At 43.8% G+C, this 18566-nt stretch overlaps 1 protein-coding gene across 2 annotated transcripts in view; it reads left to right on the top strand.

The window, feature by feature from the left end:
• Positions 1–18566, top strand: part of KIAA0100 (KIAA0100 ortholog) — a 141191-nt gene that overhangs the window by 33314 nt on the left and 89311 nt on the right. For both annotated transcript variants that reach the window (XM_040338514.1, XM_040338513.1), the window contains exons 6-14: positions 3974–4034; positions 5094–5307; positions 7380–7488; positions 7576–7700; positions 10238–10305; positions 11383–11528; positions 13589–13707; positions 16255–16418; positions 17308–17593. In XM_040338514.1, coding sequence (XP_040194448.1) covers positions 3974–4034; positions 5094–5307; positions 7380–7488; positions 7576–7700; positions 10238–10305; positions 11383–11528; positions 13589–13707; positions 16255–16418; positions 17308–17593 — 1292 coding nt within the window. The remainder of the gene's footprint in view (positions 1–3973; positions 4035–5093; positions 5308–7379; positions 7489–7575; positions 7701–10237; positions 10306–11382; positions 11529–13588; positions 13708–16254; positions 16419–17307; positions 17594–18566) is intronic.

Genomic DNA, 18566 nt, shown 5'->3' with positions numbered 1-18566 from the left:
TGCGGGGGTATTGCAGAGTATTGGTGCGGGGGTATTGCAGAGTATGGTGCGGGGGTATTGCAGAGTATTGGTGCGGGGGTATTGCAGAGTATTGGTGCGGGGGTATTGCAGAGTATTGGTGCGGGGGGTATTGCAGAGTATTGTGTGGGGGGTATTGCAGAGTATTGTGTGGGGGGTATTGCAGAGTATTGTGTGGGGGGTATTGCAGAGTATGGTGTGGGGGTATTGCAGAGTATTGTGTGGGGGGTATTGCAGAGTATTGTGCGTGGGGTATTGCAGAGTATTGTGCGTGGGGTATTGCAGAGTATTGTGCGTGGGGTATTGCAGAGTATTGGTGCGGGGGTATTGCAGAGTATTGCGCGTGGGGTATTGCAGAGTATTGCGCGTGGGGTATTGCAGAGTATTGCGCGGGGGGTATTGCAGAGTATTGCGCGGGGGGTATTGCAGAGTATTGCGCAAGGGGTACTGCAGAGTACTGGCAGGGGGTACTGCAGAGTATTGCGCGGGGGTATTGCAGAGTATTGCGCGGGGCTATTGCAGAGTATTGCACGGAGGTATTGCAGAGTATTGCGCGGGGGTATTGCAGAGTATTGCGCGGGGGTATTGCAGAGTATTGCGCGGGGGTATTGCAGAGTATTGCGCGGGGGTATTGCAGAGTATTGCGCGGGGGTATTGCAGAGTATTGCGCGGGGGTATTGCAGAGTATTGCGCGGGGGTATTGCAGAGTATTGCGCGGGGGTATTGCAGAGTATTGCGCAAGGGGTACTGCAGAGTATTGCGCAAGGGGTACTGCAGAGTATTGCGCGGGGGTATTGCAGAGTATTGCGCGGGGGTATTGCAGAGTATTGCGCGGGGGTATTGCAGTGTATTGAGCGGGGGTATTGCAGTGTATTGAGCGGGGGTATTGCAGAGTATTGCGCGGGGGTATTGCAGAGTATTGCGCGGGGGTATTGCAGAGTATTGCGCGGGGGTATTGCAGAGTATTGCGCGGGTGTTTTGCAGAGTATTGCGCGGGTGTTTTGCAGAGTATTGCGCGGGTGTTTTGCAGAGTATTGCGCGGGTGTTTTGCAGAGTATTGCGCGGGTGTTTTGCAGAGTATTGCGCGGGTGTTTTGCAGAGTATTGCGCGGGTGTTTTGCAGAGTAATTGCGCAGGGAAGGCAGAGCATTGCAGAGTATTGCGCAGGGAAGGCAGAGTATTGCAGGGGGTTAATGCAGAGTATTGCACAGGGAAGGCAGAGTATTTCAGGGGTTAATGCAGGGATGGCTGAGCAGGGATGGATGGATCTGTGACTGCAATGGTCACAGATCCATCCCACACTGCTGCTGCCATCCGCGCTCTCCTCTCACACTGTACCGATCGGTACAGCGAGAGGAGGGAGGAACCGGCGTCATCAGATGACGCCGGTTGGTTTACCTGTGATCGCGCCGTCATTGGACGGCGCGATCACATGGTAAAAGACCGGCGTTGCCGGTCAGTTACCGTGATCTGTGTAGCGCCGGGTCTCATAGACCCGGCGCGCACAGAATTTTCTATGTGCGCGCCCGAGGCGGCGCGCATTACTGCTTCTGGTGGGCGCCGTTTCAGAACGGCGACCCCCAGTTAAGCAACCACCTTGCCGCCGTTTGTAGACGGCGGCTGGTGGTTAAGATAAAAAACCTTCTGTGTGTAGCTGCCTCCCCGGCACCCCCTACTTGCTTACCTGAGCCCCATCTCTCTCCAGCGATGTCCATGAGTGTCTTAGCCAACTGGGACTCTCATTCTGATTGGCTGAGACACAGCAGTGGTGCCATTTGGCTCCCGCGGCTGCCAATCAAAGTCGGCCAATCAGGAGAGGGGGGGGGCGGGTCGGGGCTCCGTGTCTGAATGGACACACGGAGCTGTGGTGCCCCCATAGCATGCTGCTGGCTGTGGGGGCACTCATCAGGAGGGAGGGGCTAGGAACAGCAAAGAGGTACCTGAAAAGAGGAGGATCCGGGCTGTTCTGTGCAAAACCATCTGCACAGAGCAGGAAAATGTAACAACATTTTTTTTTTTTTTTTTAACAAGACTTTATAATCACTTTTATTGCCTGAAGTCTTCCAACTTGTGCTCAGTACTCCAAGTCACCACTGTGATGCTTCATATGCCAACCTGTTTATAGTCAAATTCTAAATCAGTGGTTGGGTGATCAGTTTAAAAACCCATGAGGGAAGACCTTCACTTACAGGAAATGGAATGTGTAGCTGTGAGAAAGTCTTCTGGTGTTTGGCTCATCTCCTAATTTCTCATTCACATGTGCATATGCACATTTATGGTAGCTTAAGTGATATACAGTGCCTTGCAAAAGTCTTCGCTCCCCTTGGCGTTTTTCGTGTTTTGTTGCCTCACAACCTGGAATCAACATGGATTGTTTGAGGATTTACATCCTTTAATTTACAGAACATGCCCTCAACTTTGAAGATGTGTGTGTGTTTTTTTTTTTTTTTTTATTGTGAAGCAAACAACAAGTAGGACAAAATAACAGAAAAAGTCATTTTGCGGCTATCACAGCTCCAAGTCACTTTGGATAAGTCTCTATGAGCTTGCCACATCTTACCACTGGGATTTTTGCCCATTCCTCTTGGCAAAACTGCTCCAGCTCCTTCAAGTTGGATGGTTTGCACTTATGAACAGCAATCTTTAAGTCTGACCACAGAGTTTCTATTGGATTGAGGTCTGGGCTTTGACTAGGCCATTCCAACAAATTTAGTAAGTTTCCCCTTACTTTAGCAGCGTGTTTGGGGTCATTGTCCTGCTGGAACGTGAACCCTCCGTCCTAGCCTCAAATCACATACAGAGTGGTACAGGTTTTGCTCAAGAATATCCCTGCATTTAGCACCATCCATCTTTCCATCAACTCTGACCAGTTTCCCAGTCCTGTCACCTGAAAAACATCCCCACAGCATGATGCTACCACCACCATGTTTCACTGTGGGGATGGTGTTCCTTGGGTGATGTGATGTGTTGGGTTTGCGCCAGACATAGCGTTTTCTTTGATTGCCAAAAAGTTCAATTTCAGTCTTTTAGTCTCATCAGACCAGAGCACCTTCCTCCATACATTTTGGGAGTCTCCCACATGCTTTTTCTCAAACTCAAAACGTGACAGTAATGGCTTTCTTTTGGCCACTCTGCCATAAAGCCCAACTCTATGGAGCGTATGGCTTATTGTCGTCCTATGTACAGATACTCCAGTCTCTGCTGTGGAACTCTGCAGCTCCTCCAGGGTTACCTTCTGTCTCTGCGCAGCCTCTCTGATTCATGCCCTCCTTGCCCGGTGTGTGGCCGTCTCTTGGCAGGTTTGCTGTTGTGCCGTGTTCTTTCCTTTTGGTTATGATGGATTTGATGGTGCTCTTAGGGATCATCAACGATTTAGATATTTTTTTTATAACCTGACCCTGACTTGTACTTCTTAACAACATTGTCCCTTACTTGTTTGGAGAGTTCCTTGATTTTCATGGCAGTGTTTGGTTAGTGGTGCCTCTTGCTTAGGTGTTGCAGCCTCTGGGGCCTTTCAAAAAGGGTGTGTATGTAATGACAGATCATATGACACTTAGATTGCAAACAGGTGGACATCATTTCACTAATTGTGACTTCTAAAGGTAATTGGTTGCACCAGAGCTCTTTACGGGCTTCATAACAAAGGGGGTGAATACATACGCACATGCCAATTTTCAGTTTTTTATTTCTATAAAATAGTTTTATGTAAATATTGTTCCAATTTTACATCACCATCTTTTGTGTTCTGATCCATCATATATAATTTGGGTAAAAAAAAAACATTGAACTAAAGGCTGTAATGTAACAAAGTAGCTAAAATGCTAAGGGGGTAAATACTTTTGTCAAATGTTAGTATGATTCTGGGACAGAACTGATGGTTTTTACTGGCGATGTTGGTAAATGAGGCCAATGCTGTATTGATAGTGAATACAAATTCTTCCTTTTTTGTCTTTCAGGATAGACTGCACACTGAGCCTTAACCAACTAACCAGCAAATTACTAAAAAGCAGTAAGCAGGTGAGAAGTTTCTCAAAGAACACTAAAGCCCAGTGTAAGCTCTAGCATAGTACACTGCCATGTTGTTCAGCATTTTCAAAAGAACACGTCTCTACAGTTTATTTGCCCTACCTTGACTGTACAGACACACCCTGTCTACGTGCGCACCCCCCTCGCGATCGTGTCGGATCGCGCTGGTTGGTAATTGAGGACGTGGCTTTGCGGCCTTCTGTAGTCCTATGGTTCCTTCTGGAATCTGGCGCCCTCTTGTGATGGCCGTTGGTATGACAAGACAACCAGCAATGCTAATGGAGCTTCCCTGCCCGTTTCCATCTCCTTCTCTTTACTTAGAAGTTAGAACCCCCAAACATTATATATATTTTTTATTCTAACACCCTAGAGAATAAAATGGCGATCGTTGCAATACTTTGTCACACCATATTTGCGCAGTGATCTTGCAAGCGCACTTTTTTGGAAAAAAAATACACCTTTTTTAAGTTGGCCCAATTTATTTTCTATTGTGAAAGACAATGTTACGCCGGGTAAATTGATACCCAACATGTCACGCTTAAAAATTGCGTCCGGTCGTGGAATGGCGACAAACTTTTACCCTTTAAAATCTCCATAGGCGACGTTTAAAAAATTCTATAGGTTGCGTGTTTTGAGTTAGAGGAGGTCTAGGGCTAGAATTATTGCTCTCGCTCTACCAATGGCAGCGATACCTCACGTGTGGTTTGATCACCGCTTTCATATGCGGGCGCTACTCAGGTATGCGTTCGCTTCTGCACGCGAGCTCGGCGGGATGCGTTCCTGGCTCCTAGATTCCAAGCAAATTTGTCAAGCCCTGCCCTAAAGACTGATTAAATGTGTTTTGCATGTCAAATGCTGGAACAGTAAATGCAATCACATGAAGACTTGATCTGTTTATTTACCCGTTTATGATATCGACTGTATATAAAGTTTTACTTTGCTGTTAATGTTTAAAGAATATTATTTTCTGTCTCCCAAAGTTTTTCTGTTCAGTACTTTTCCATCTTAGAGCTTATCTGATAAAGAAATGTTTATCTGGTGTGGTTGCAGGATGAAGCCTGTCTTGCAGAACTGTCCCTGGCTTTGTCTCTGGAGTGCAGCGTGAAGGAAAAAAGCCTGCGCGCAGCCAGCCTGAGGGTGCGGGCCCTACATGCCGAAGTGCATGAAAGTCTCTTCAACAGTGACCTGCTGCAGAAGAAGCTGGTTTCAGCAGTGCAGAGCAACACTGATGAGAGCAGTAACATTGAGGAACAGGCAAACCTAGGTTAGTACCAAGGATACCACTGAATAATTGTTACTGGTGGTAACGCTTGCCAACACTACTTGTCTGTACTTAACATTTGGCATTTTGAGGGTAATGTTAAAGTGATATTAAAGTCTTGTTTTTTTTTTGTTTAAAAATAACAAACATGTCATACTTCCCTGCTCTGTGCAGTGATTTTGTACAGAGCAGCCCAAATCCTCCTCTTCTCGGGTCCAGGCGCTTCTGGACCCTCCCTCCTGTCCCCACAGCAAACGGCTTTCTATGGGGGCACCCGAGCAGAGCTGTTGCTCTGTGTGTCCATTTAGACATAGAGCCATGTCTCTGCCCCGCCCCCCTCTCTTCTCATTGTCTCACTGACTTTGACAGCCGAGGCACTTGTGCAACATCGCTGGATCAAGATGGGGCTCAGGTAAATGAGGGGGGCTGTTGCACACAGAAGTTTTTATTATCTTAATGCTTAGAATCCATTAAGATTAAAAACTTTCTGCCTTTAGAACCCCTTTAACCACTTGCCGACTGTTTAACGCACTTATATGTTGGCAGAATGGCACAGGCAGGCAAAGCAACGTACAGGTATGTTGCTTTGAATCTGCCGCCTGGCGGGATCGCGAGCTCCGGGACTGTGCTCGCGGGACCTGCGGACTCTATGTCCGCCGGTGTCCCGCAATCGTGTCACGGAGCAGCAGACCGGGGGGGATGCCATTATAAACAAGACATCTCCCTGTTCTGCCTAGTGAGGACCTGTCATCGGGAGCAGTGATCAGTGTCATGTCACTGGTAACCCAGCCCCCACACAGTTAGAATCACTCCCTAGGACACACTTAACCCCTTCCTCACCCCCTAGTGGTTAACCCCTTCCCTGCCAATGTCATTTTACACAGTAATCTGCATTTTTTTATAGCATTGATGGCTGTATAAATGACAATGGTCGCAAAATGTGTCTGATGTGTCCGCTGCAATATCGCAGTCATGATAAAAATCGCAGATCGCTGCCATTACTAGTAAAAAAAAAAAAAATATATAATAAAAATGCCATAAAACTATCCCCTATTTTGTAGACGCTATAACTTTTGTGCAAACTAATCAATATACGATTATTATGATTTATTTTTGTAGAAGAATACATATCGGCCTAAACTGAGGGAAAAAAATGTTTTTATATATATTTTGGGGGATATTTATTCTACCAAAAAGTAAAAAATATATACCGTATTTATCGGCGTATACCGCGCACTTTTTTTGCCCTTAAAACCAGGGCAAAATCGTGGGTGTGCGATATACGCCGATACCCGCTTCACCGCGCTGAGTTTGAACTGCGCCGCCGATATATACCGAGCGCAGTACACCTGGCTATACTCGGCCATGCTCGGCTCCCCTCGCTGTTATGCGAGAGGAGCCGAGCGTGCCCGAGTGTACTGTGCTCGGTATATGGCAGCGGCGTTCAAACACAGCGCAGCAATCTGCTCAGAGACCAGAGCGGGAGAAGCAGGGAGGACACCACGAAGGCCGCAGACGGACGCCGGACTGGACAAGGCCGCCGATGGACGCCGGGCAAGACACCAAAACGGTAACTAATAAAAAAATAAAAAAAAAAAAACATTCAGGAATTTCAAGGCCACATTAGGGGTGCGCGCAATACCCCGATTAAATACGGTATATATATTTTTTTAAATCGTCGTTTTTTTTAGTTTATAGTGCAAATAATAAAAACTGCAGAAGTGATCAAATACCACCAAAAGAAAGCTTTATTTGTAGGGAAAAAAAGGACATACATTTTGTTTAAAAGCCACGTCGCACGGCCGCGCAATTGTCGGTTAAAGCGACGCAGTGCCGAATCGCAAATGGTGGCTCGGTCATTGGACAGCCAAATCCTCTGGGGCTGAAGTGGTTAAACTACCTTAAAACAAGCTGTTTTCTGATTACTGCCTGCACACTGTTCTCAGTATGGGATTCGCTATGCGCACAACGCGTTTTTATTTTTGATGCATCTAAAGTATTAAAAGCCCTCTCAAGTTTACCATAGCAAGTACTTTTTCTGGAATCGTTTGATTGGTTTTCCTTTGCACTTGCAGGAGATGCTGAACCTCCGAAGTGGTTGCAGCTTGTTGAGCGGCTTCCTTGTAAACTGGATGTGGGGTTTGAGAACAGCACTGTGGTCCTGTCTATGAACAGCCAACAGAGGTAAAGTCTCAATGAGAAGTAAAAGGCTAATGTTATGTTCTGAACATTGTATATTGACTGTAGTGGAAATGCTGTGCTTCTTCCCAGGCACCTAAACTGGACGTTAAAGCTCCTACGGTATTCTTATTTACGTGAGGAGGATCAGCTACCCATGCGCAAGTTCATTGGCACTTCTGAACTTGCTCAGATGACCTCTGAACTGTTAGTGGAAGGTATGGGGCTGGATTATTGGAACGTTATTTGATGTTAAAGCTGAACATATTGTATTTGTACTGGACATTTTTAATGTAGCACTGTTTCCAGGAAAAATATATAACCTATACCTATATTTATCAAAAGATGATGTCCGAGGGATTTCCTTGATGAATTAAAATTTGAATATTGCTTTAGACTCTGTAATCCTCCCCTTTCTGGAAATCCTATTTCTCTCCAGATTGATGAGCTGTACCTTTTTTTTCTTTTTTAGATAGATTTAGGGGCAGATTCTCGTAGATCCGCGTAAATGTCGGCGGGCGTAACGTATCTCATTTACGTTACGCCGCCGCAAGTTTTACAGACAAGTGCTTTATTCACAAAGCACTTGCGTGTAACATTGCGGCGGCGTAGCGTAAATCACCCGGCGCAAGCCCGCCTAATTCAAATTAGGCGGGTGGGGGACGTGTAGTATTTAAATTAAGGGCATTCCCGCGCCGAACCTACTGCACATGCGCCGTCCGAAAAATATCCCAGGGTGCATTGCTCCAAATGACGTCGCAAGGACGTCATTGGTTTCGACGTGAACGTAAATGGCGTCCAGCCCCATTTTACGGACGACTTACGCAAACAACGTAAATTTATAAATTTTGACGCGGGAACGACGGCCATACTTAACATTGGTTGCCTCTCATATAGCAGGGGAAACTTTACGCCGGAAAAACCTAACGCAAACGTCGTAAATTCACTGCGTCGGCCGCGCGTACGTTTGGGAATTTGCGTATCTAGCTAATTTGCATACTCGACGGGGAAAACGACGGAGGCGACACCTAGCGGACAAAAAAAAATTGCATTTAAGATCTGACGCCATAAGAGCCTTACGCCTGTCAGATCTAATGGTTATCTATGCGTAACTGATTCTAAGAATCAGTCGCATAGGAACGACTGCCCAGATTAGGACTTACGACGGCGTACATGGCGTTGCGCCGTCGTAAGCCCTTTGAGAATCTGGGCCCAAGTTGTTTTTTTTAAACAAAGACTTGCATACTTTTATATGTTTCATACCATGGACAAACTATTTATTTCAGGTACTTTCATAGCGCCATCAATTTACGCAGCGCTTTACATATATATTGTACATTCACATCAGTCCCTTCCCTCAATGAGCTTACAATCTAAGGTCCCCAACTCACATTCATACGTTCATGATCATTTCTTAGACAAAAGCATTTGCCCATTGATGGGCTCGTTTTTGTACTCTGTTATCGTTCTTTAATTCCATTTAACAATATTACCCCTGTAATAAGGAAACCTGTATCTTTTTCATACAAAATTTAACAAAACTTATATATAAAGAGAATACAATTAGGAAGAAGAAAAAAGGTGAGAAGAGCGGAAGAAAGAAATGTGGAGCCGTGAACTGCACCCCTCCAACCGGAGCTGTGCCTATTTCTTGTTTATACAGGACACAGGGATGACTGGGTTCACAGGTTGATATCTCCAGGTGATTGGACACTGTGAGGATCTCTTTATTACCCGCCTTCAAACCAAACTCTCCCTGCCACCTAGAAAGCCTCAGTTCTTCTCTAGTGTCTTTAGGTGTTTAATATCTCCTCTGAGTGGGAATTTTGTTAGTCACACTTCGTTTTCTTCATCTCTTTTTTTTTTTCCCCACATTACAGCCATGGCTGCATCTTACCCCGGAACTCACAAGAGCAGATGTGCGGCCAGCGTGTAACGTTCTTCAGGGCACTGGACCTGTGTTAGGTGCCCAGCTTGGCATGTATTGCAGCATGTTGTTTTTTTCTTCAGAGTGCTATACAGGTCCAGGGCAGAGGTAATGTGCATCAGTGTACTGTAGGCTGGTTTTGTTGCCATTTTGCCCTCCCATCATTGCTATTGCTGTGGGATGTCTCAGTCATCTCTGAATCTGCTTGTCTTGTACTAAGGGGGTCTCAACCCTGTCCTAAAGTACCCCCAACAGGCCATGTTTGCAGGTTTTCCTTTATCTTGCACAAGTGCTTTAAATCTGAGTGAGTGGCTATTTTCTCGAAGAGAAGTTCCCAAAACATGGCCTGTTGAGGGTACTTGAGGACAAGGTTGAGAACCACTGTTGTACTGTATGAACGAGAACATTTTATTTATTTCCATGCCTGTAAAATTCGTTTTTTGGAGTACAGTACATGAATGACACAGTATACCCTCCCCTCTGTGGTCCTCTTATTGCTTGCTAAAAAAATAAAACTTGAGGCTTGGAGCGGGAGGGTTTATTAGGGATTTTTTTCAGGATTTTAATTTTACATTTTTTAAAACATTTTTGCCTGTGTCCAATCACCTGAAGGTTCTTGCCTGTAACACGGTTGTCTAAGAAATGTTAATTCTTGCAAAATCCTTTTTAGTCTAAACTTGAGTTGTTCAAGAGTACATTTATATTGCTGCTTCATAGAATATTAACAAAAAGCATTTGTTTGACAAAATGTGATAATACATTATTAATGGGAATAGCGTTTACCTATGTAAGTTAATCCTGTAATATCTGTCTCCGATTTCTGTCCAGATGGTCTGCTGTTGTCTCAGAGCCGACAGAGAATTGTCTGTTTGAACCACTTAAAAGCCAGTGTACAGGTGAGATTCTAGGCGGTGAAAACCTTTTCTCAGACTCTTAATCGTGTGCCACCATCACAGCCTTCATAGTGTCTGAGTTCTGCCTATTATAATAAAATATGTGTTTCTGCTAGCTATACTCCTAGTGTCCAGTTAGATATTTTTAGTATTTTCTAATGTCCACTGCAACACACAAACTTTCAATATATTGCCTCTGGTATCAACAACAGTTATTCTGTAATGGTGAAGACTTCAGAAGAATGGACAGCCGCACTCCAAAAAAACTCTTGAGTTGCCTTTATTGTAAAATCAATGGTAAAATGCACTACAAAAGGCAGCAAAAATAAGGAAAATAGCCTACGCGTTTCACACTGGATCAGTGCTTAATCATGGCCATTCACATTTATACAGCGATCAGTGCTATAAAAATGCACTAATTACTGTATAAATGTGACTGGCAGGGAAGGGGTTAACACTAGGGGGTGAGGAAGGGGTTACATGTGTATCCTAGGTGTGTTCTAACTGTGTGGGGGGAGGGGGGTGACTGGGGGAGGTGACCGATGCTGTGTCCCTATGTACAAGAGACACAGATCGGTCTCCTCTCCTCTGACAGCACGTGGAGCTCTGTGTTTACACACAGAGCTCCACGTCCCTGCTGTCACCTGCCATGTCACCGACGATCGCGTGTACCCGGCTGACATCGCGGCCGCCAGGTACACGCATCGGCTCCTGAGCGATGCGCCGGGACAGTGTTTACACGCTGCGCGCCCCCCAGTGGCGCGCGCGGGTAATACTTTTAAATGACGTCCAAAGACGTCCAGTTGGCACTTGAGAGCCGCGCTGTTGACGTCTTTTGTCAATAGCGCGGGTCTCAAGTGGTTAAATATCCTTTCTTTTGAATATTAGAAATCTTGATAATATGTACACAATAATGGTCACTAGTTCTCTTACATACTTTTCTTGGAAGTGGTAAAAGCCCACATTTTCTGTAAGGTTTGGATACAGCGGGGAAGTTAGAATCTCTATATATGTAATTATTCTGGTCTTGGACTCCACTTAAAATGCATTTTAATTTTTCTTACTCTTGCATCACGCCAGGTAACATCCATTGATATCCAAAGCAATGTAACACTCAATACTTGCATTATCCATTACCGTCACCAGGAGTTTTTTCATTGGTTCAGCTTGCTGGCGCTGGATCGTCAGCTACAGAAGGATGCAAAAGCCTCAACCAAATATAATCGGTGAGACTTAATGAAAATACATTGTTTTTTTTGTTTTGTTTTTAAGATTCTTGTTTTTCTCTGTATTTGCTCAAATATGAGACCAATAGCAACCTTCCACCTATCGGCACAAAAATATTTGGTAATACAGCAAAAGGGGTTTAGACTTTTTATGGTGAGCCATACATGTTCTAAGAATAAATTGCATTTATTCAATTGTGCAAATATTACATTGGTTTATCGTAGAGATGGTGTAGATTTTATCTATGATAGTTCAAAATAAAACCCTTATTAGGCAGCACAACAGGTTCACTTTACAGGGGAGGCTTTAAGGAGCCACTTCTCGCCCTTCTGGTGCTCCCCCACAACTGTAAGTAACCAGTAGACTACTGCAAAAATAGCTGGTACTTAAAGGAGTTGTAAAGGTTCGTTTTTTATTTTCTAAATGGGTTACTTTAAGCCAGTGCATTGTTGGTTCACTTACCTTTTCCTTCACTTTCCCTTCTAAAATGTGTTTTCTTTGTCTGAATTTCTCACTTCCTGTTCCTCCTCAGTAAGTTGTTCAGTAAGCTGTTCTGAATGACTTTCCACCGCTCGGATGATGGTGCAAAGCTTACTGAGGAGAAACAGGAAGTGAGAAATTCAAACAAAGAAAAAAAAAACCATTTAGATGGGAAATCAAAGGAAAAGGTAAAGTGAACCAACAATGCACTAGCTTAAAGGAACCTATTTAGAAAATAAAAGACAAACCTTTACAACCCCTTTAAAGTGGTTGTAAACCCCATTCATGAAATCTGAGCTAGGCACATATATCTGTAGTGTTTACTTATCTCTCTTCAAAGCTCTGAGTGCTGTTTCTCTCTGGTGTTCCATTCCTCTGTTATGAGCTGAGTCACGTCTGATAAGTTCTCTGACACACAAGATAACAGCAGCTGAAATTTTGGGGAGGGAGCTTAGAGGTAGATTAGCAGAGAGCTGGTCTATTCAGACTACAGCTTTGCATGTTCCTTTGTTCCTCTGCCTATGTGGAGGGGGAGTGTGTGCCTTTCCTCCAGTTAGCTCACACCCACTGCCGTACAAGAAAGAAAGATTTCTAACACGATTTGCACTTTTCAAAGTGTGTGGAAAAGGTAAGACTGCAGATATACAAGTAAAGCTTTATGTAGGGAGATTTGTTTCATCTCTGTGTACTATCTGAAGCTATTTACTTCACTCGGTATATGTAAGGGTTTACATCCACTGTTCTTTTTATTGTTTTATGCAAACCTATAACAAAAAAACACCTCGCCACACGGGGTGGAAATAACATTAGAAAACGTCCCAAACACCACATTCCTCCCCCCCATCCAGGCTCACTACCCTGAAAGCAACTCCACAATCCCAGATTTATGTCCCCCGTAGGGGGTAAGAATAACCAAACCAATAATACATGCAGTAAAAATTTTTTTTTTTAATTTTATGCTGCTTCTCTGAAATTGTGCTGATATTAATTTCTTCCACCTAAGATTGTGATGCACAATATAAAATGTTGCACTTCCTTGGGTTGGAAGCCTGCAATACCCCTTTGTAAGCTCATGGACCTATATAGTAAATAATAATTGTTTAACAGCTTTGTGATTTGTGCGGTAATTGGCTTACGCATTGTAATTTTTTTTATATAATGTTTATTTTACATTTGAGTTGAAGTAAAGCAAAAACTGGGGAAGCATGGGGAAGGGAATTGGGAGTGGGAAAAAAACAGTATCATTACAATGCATAGAGAAAGTGCCATCCTGGTGACCTCAGCAGTGGCCTGCACCTCATTATAGCTCTCAGCCAATGTGCTGGGGCATAACTCCGTCCCTTGGCCAGCAGGGACCCGACAGGCACTCCCCCCAGAAGGGGGGCTACAAAGCCTGCTTCATACCTCCATCTAGGGGGGACACCCTCTGCAGCTTAGGTGTAGGTCCCACCGGGGCACCAGGGTTACAAGATGAGTTACGCATTGTCATTCGATAAATTAGAAAGACCTTTCCAAATCTGAAATGGCTGTTGCGATTTGATTATTTTATTGTTATTCAACCTTAATTGTTTCATTATAGACCTCTTCCTGTGATATTAGCACCAATAATTTTCAATTCGAACATCTCTAACATCAACATGTCTATCCAGCTTGAGGAAGCTCAGCCTTTTGCTGTGGGATTTTCATCGGTGTCACTGGGTGAGTCACAGTAATCTCTAATAATTTTACGTCTTGTCTGTGATAAAGGAATAATTTTTTTATTGAAAACAACCAAAATTTAAGTGTTTCTTCCAAAAATCTTTACATGAATGAGTAGAAAATGCTTCAGGTGATGTGCTAAAACCATGACAGAAATGTATTTCTCATTTTATAGGGTAATTAAAGTAAAATTGTTGCGCATTTGGTAAATTGTCTGCGATATATTTCTTAGTACATTCTTTACTAAATATGTACACAATATTATCAAAAGTATTGGGACACCTGCCTTTACACACACATGAACTTTAATTGTATCCCAGTCTTAGTCCATAGGGTTCAATATTGAGTTGGCCCGCCCTTTGCAGCTATAACAGCTTCAACTCTTCTGGGAAGACTGTCCACAAGGTTTAGAAATGTGTCTATGGGAATGTTTGACCATTCTTCCAGACAGTTTGGCTCCTAAATCCTAAAGTGTTTAACAGGTGGAGGACATTAGATGCGGAGCTCCTGGCTCCAGATAAGTCAGCACACAGCTCATGGAACCCCTAGCAACTTCTGAAGGAACCCTGGTTGAGAATGGCTGATCTTAAGGTTCGGGTTCTTCCCTTTCCTGTCAGAACAACTCTTCAAGATCAGTGTGCGTTTCTTTCACTTTTTTGAGTCAAGCTGCCTGTAAGGGTTTTTCAGGTGGATTTTTGAACTACAGGCAGTCCCCTGATTTCTTAAAGGGTCACTAAAGGAAATTTTTTTTTTTGCTGAAATGACTGTTTACAGGGTATAGAGACATAAAAGTTAACTGATTCCTTTTAAAAATGATTATAAATAGATAAAAATCAATCATATAATGTGCCTGCAGGTTAGTTTCACTTTTAAACTGGTTTCATGTTCCTGTGAACTAGAGAGACACACAGAACAAAAACAAACAAATTCAGGGCAGTGTTTTGTTTTTAAAATGAATCTGATTGGTTCTGTTAAGTTTTAGACACACAGTAATGACAGCTTAGACCAGTGTTTTTCAACTCCAGTCCTCAAGGCACACCAACAGGTCATGTTTTCAGGCTTTCCATTATTTTGCACAGGGAATTTAATCAGTTTCACTGCCTTAGTAATTAGCACAGCCATTTCATCAGAGGGAAATCCTGAAAACATGACCTGTTGGTGTGCCTTGAGGACTGGAGTTGAAAAACACTGGCTAAGACCATCGTGAAAAGCTCCCAGTACTGTGGTTATAAGGAAACAGACAAGCAGGAAGTGTGGAGATCACAGCAGCATTACAGCCACTTCAAAGCAAAAACGAACAATAAAGACATGAAACCAGGACTGCAGTAAGGTAAAGGAAGCTATTTAGCTAAAAAAAAAAAAAAAATTCCTTTAGTGATCCTTTAAGATCGTTTGCTTTGTTGCCAATCCCCAGTGGGACTGTTTTTGGACTTCTTAGTCATCCTGTGTCTCTCAATGGATAAAAAATGTGATATTTTTCTTGGTGTTAATTGGGGAAAACCAGTCCCAAATCTTTGTTTTTGATAATGCCCTCAGGCCTGCTTTGCTATAAAACGGAGGCATGCAGGTTATCCTGGGCTTGCCTGCAGTTTTTATGTTTATCGGTGTCAATACTCCTGTAGAAAGCAGTATAACCAGAAAGGTTAAAAATGGACTCCAAGAAAAAGATTTTATGGGCAGTTTAAATTTAATTTTTTTTGGTTCAGAGAACAGCCAGTGCTTATAAACTCTTCTGCTCATACTTGAATATTCATCTTATGAGCCAGCTATGGCACCTAAGTTTTAGTTTTGTAAAGTAATAAACTAAATACAGAGCATTAGTTTTACAATGTGTTGGTGCAGCTGCAGTAAAGAGTTCAGTTTTAAAATGAAAAACTGGCAGTTCTGCTTTAACTTAACTTCTGCTCACACCTGAGTATCTTGCTGTATAATTCCTGAAGTGCAGCAGTGATTATGATGAATAATCCTATTCTTCCCAATCTTCACACCTGAGAATTGTGTTTCCTAAAGCTGGAAAAAAATACATAAGCTTATTTGGGGCAGAATCATACTTTTTTAGCCCTATAGACTTTAACCACTTCCGGACCAGCTCACCCCCATATACATTGGCACTTTGAAGAGGGATATCTTTGTTATGGTAGCAGCTAGCTGCCATAGCCAAGGTATCCTCTTATTCAGTGAGCGGTCCGGTTTAAGATTTGGAATCGCCGCAAGATCACTTATCGGCGGCGGGAGAGGGGCCCCCCTCCCGTTGCCCTCCGATGCTTACCAGAAAAATAACCATCTTAAAAATAAAAGGTAAAATAAATGAGAAAAATTTTTTAAGCGCGCTCCGTCCCGCCGAGCTTGCGTGCAGAAGTGAACGAATACATGAGCAGCGCCCGCATATGAAAACGTTGTTCAAACCACACATGTGAGGTTTCACTGCGATCGGTAGAGCGAGTACATTATTGCATCAACAGATTAACCTTTACGTTTGTTTTCTCCATTCCTCATTTAGTATTTAAAATACTGTCGCATTAAAATGATTTCCAACTTCTTTTCCAGAGTTCAAGCACCTACGCACACAGAATCTTCACCAGAGGGTTCTTCTGTCTGTCAGTAACCTGTGTTGGAGGGTGGGAAAAGACTCTCACATCCAACAGGCCCTTCACCCTCCAAATACTCACATTTGGGGCGAGGCTTGTGTTCTCGACTCCTTTAGCTTACAGGTGAGAGGCAGAAAATGAGTACAACTTGTATTTGCATACATTACTTTAATTTATGGAACAGAAAAGTTTTATACTGTATTATGTGGGCAGTAAATAGCTGGTTTTAGGCCCCTTTCACACTGGGGTGGTGGGTGCGTCGGCGGTAAAGCGACGCTATTTTTAGCGGCGCTTTACCGTAAACTTTGCGGCACTATTCGGCAGCTAGCGGGACGCTTTTACGCCCCCGCGCTAGCGGCCGAGAAAGGGTTGAAACCACCGCAAAGCAGCACTTTGCTGGCAGTATAGCTGCGGTGCCCATTCATTTCAATGGGCAGGAGTGGTATACACACTGCTTCAAAGATGCTGCTAGCAGGACCTTTTTTTACCGTCCTGCTAGCCCTCGGGGCTTTCACATTGGAGAGACCGTTGCAGCTCTTTCAGGGCGCTTTTCAGGCGCTATTTTTAGCGTTGTAGCGCCTGCAAAGCGCCTCAGTGTGAAAGGGATCTCAGTGTTTTTGTTTTCTTATCTGTATAGGGCTACAAGTTTTCATTTTTTTTTTTTTTTTACATGATGATGTGTCTGTGCCATATCTTACTTGCGTGATTGTAGTACATTGATTTGTAGTTCATAGCAGGCATATACTGTATTCCAAAAGCCAGACAAGGTAAAAAGTACCGTACAAAGCAGTAGGGTCGGTGAAAAGCAATTTACTAGGGTGGCAGTGTGCAGTTACAAATAAACAAATCAGTACATCACTGTCTCTTTATTAATACACAGCTACCTGCACTAATTTTGTATACTGTAAAAAGTCTAAACGCTGTCACCTTACCTATTTAGCTTTTTACTTGGGGGGGGTCTCTTTCTTAGATCTATTATAATATTTGTTTTATCTCTTGTTTCTCTTTCTAGGGCAGCTACAACCAATCGGTGGGTGTTGGCATCATGCAGGCAGACTCCCTCTTCATAGAATCCACTGTGCAAGGCCTGCAGATAGAATTTTCAGACACATGTGCAGAATGTCTCTCTCGTCTTCTGAGCCTCATGCCAGTAGTATCTAAGCATCCTGTGCCAACTTCACCAGACCTATTGTCTCCTACTTCTCCACACGGGGAAGCGGCCAGCAAGCTAGCTGTTCTCTGGAAAGTAGATATGCGTGTCGAAGAAGTCAATTTGTTTACATTGTCCAACCTAGTGGGTAAGTATGACTTCTGAATGCATTTTTGACATTTACACATGTGATAAAGTAATATGCTAGTTTACACTGTAATTTTTCTGAATGGCTTTCTTCTGCAGACATAAAATGCCAAATGGAGGTAAAATACTACCTATGTGCTCAGATATTGTTTTTTATCCTATATACCAGGGGTATTGAATTAAAATTCATGGAGGTCTGATTAGTAAAATTTTCTACCAACCGAGGTCCGAATCGCAGTTTTGTGCGATTACTCAGATTCTTTACATCACAGCCCAGGCGTGCAGGCACGATACACCATCTGCTGCGCCTGCGTTTTCTGCTGGGAAAAGTTCTGGCATCTTTTTAAAAATGCAGCCACATGGAAACTGCATGATGTGTTTGTACCATGCAATTTCCATGTGCAGGAAATTGCACCTTGCATTTCAGAGTCAATGGTACCCCTTCACATTTTCTGTGCAGCACCTCATTTTGTGCGCAGCTGCTTGTCCCCTTCACATCTTCCCCACCACAACCCTCCCCCCTTCACATACCCCCCACACAGTATTCCCCCCTTTACATGACCCCCATCACATATCCCCACACAGTATTGCCCCCCTTCACATATCCCCCCACACAGTATTGCCCCCCTTCACATACCCCCCCACACAGTATTGCCCCCTTTACATGACCCCCATCACATATCCCCCCCCCCACACACAGTATTGCCCCATCACATATTCCCCCCACGCATAATTGCCCCATCACATATTCCCCCCACGCATAGTTGCCCCATCACATACCCCCCCCCACACAGTATTGCCCCATCACATATCCCCCCACACAGTATTGCCCCCTTCACATATCCCCCCACACAGTATTGCTCCATCACATATCCCCCCACACAGTATTGCCCCCTTTACATGACCCCCATCACATACCCCCCCATGCAGTATTGCCCCATCACATATCCCCCCCACACAGTATTGCCCTCTTT

This window comes from Rana temporaria, chromosome 2, assembly GCF_905171775.1.
Source record: "Rana temporaria chromosome 2, aRanTem1.1, whole genome shotgun sequence".
NCBI classification, from domain to species: domain Eukaryota; kingdom Metazoa; phylum Chordata; class Amphibia; order Anura; family Ranidae; genus Rana; species Rana temporaria.
The sequence above is the reverse complement of the archived record's forward strand: the minus strand, read 5'-3'. Positions and strand labels throughout refer to the sequence as shown.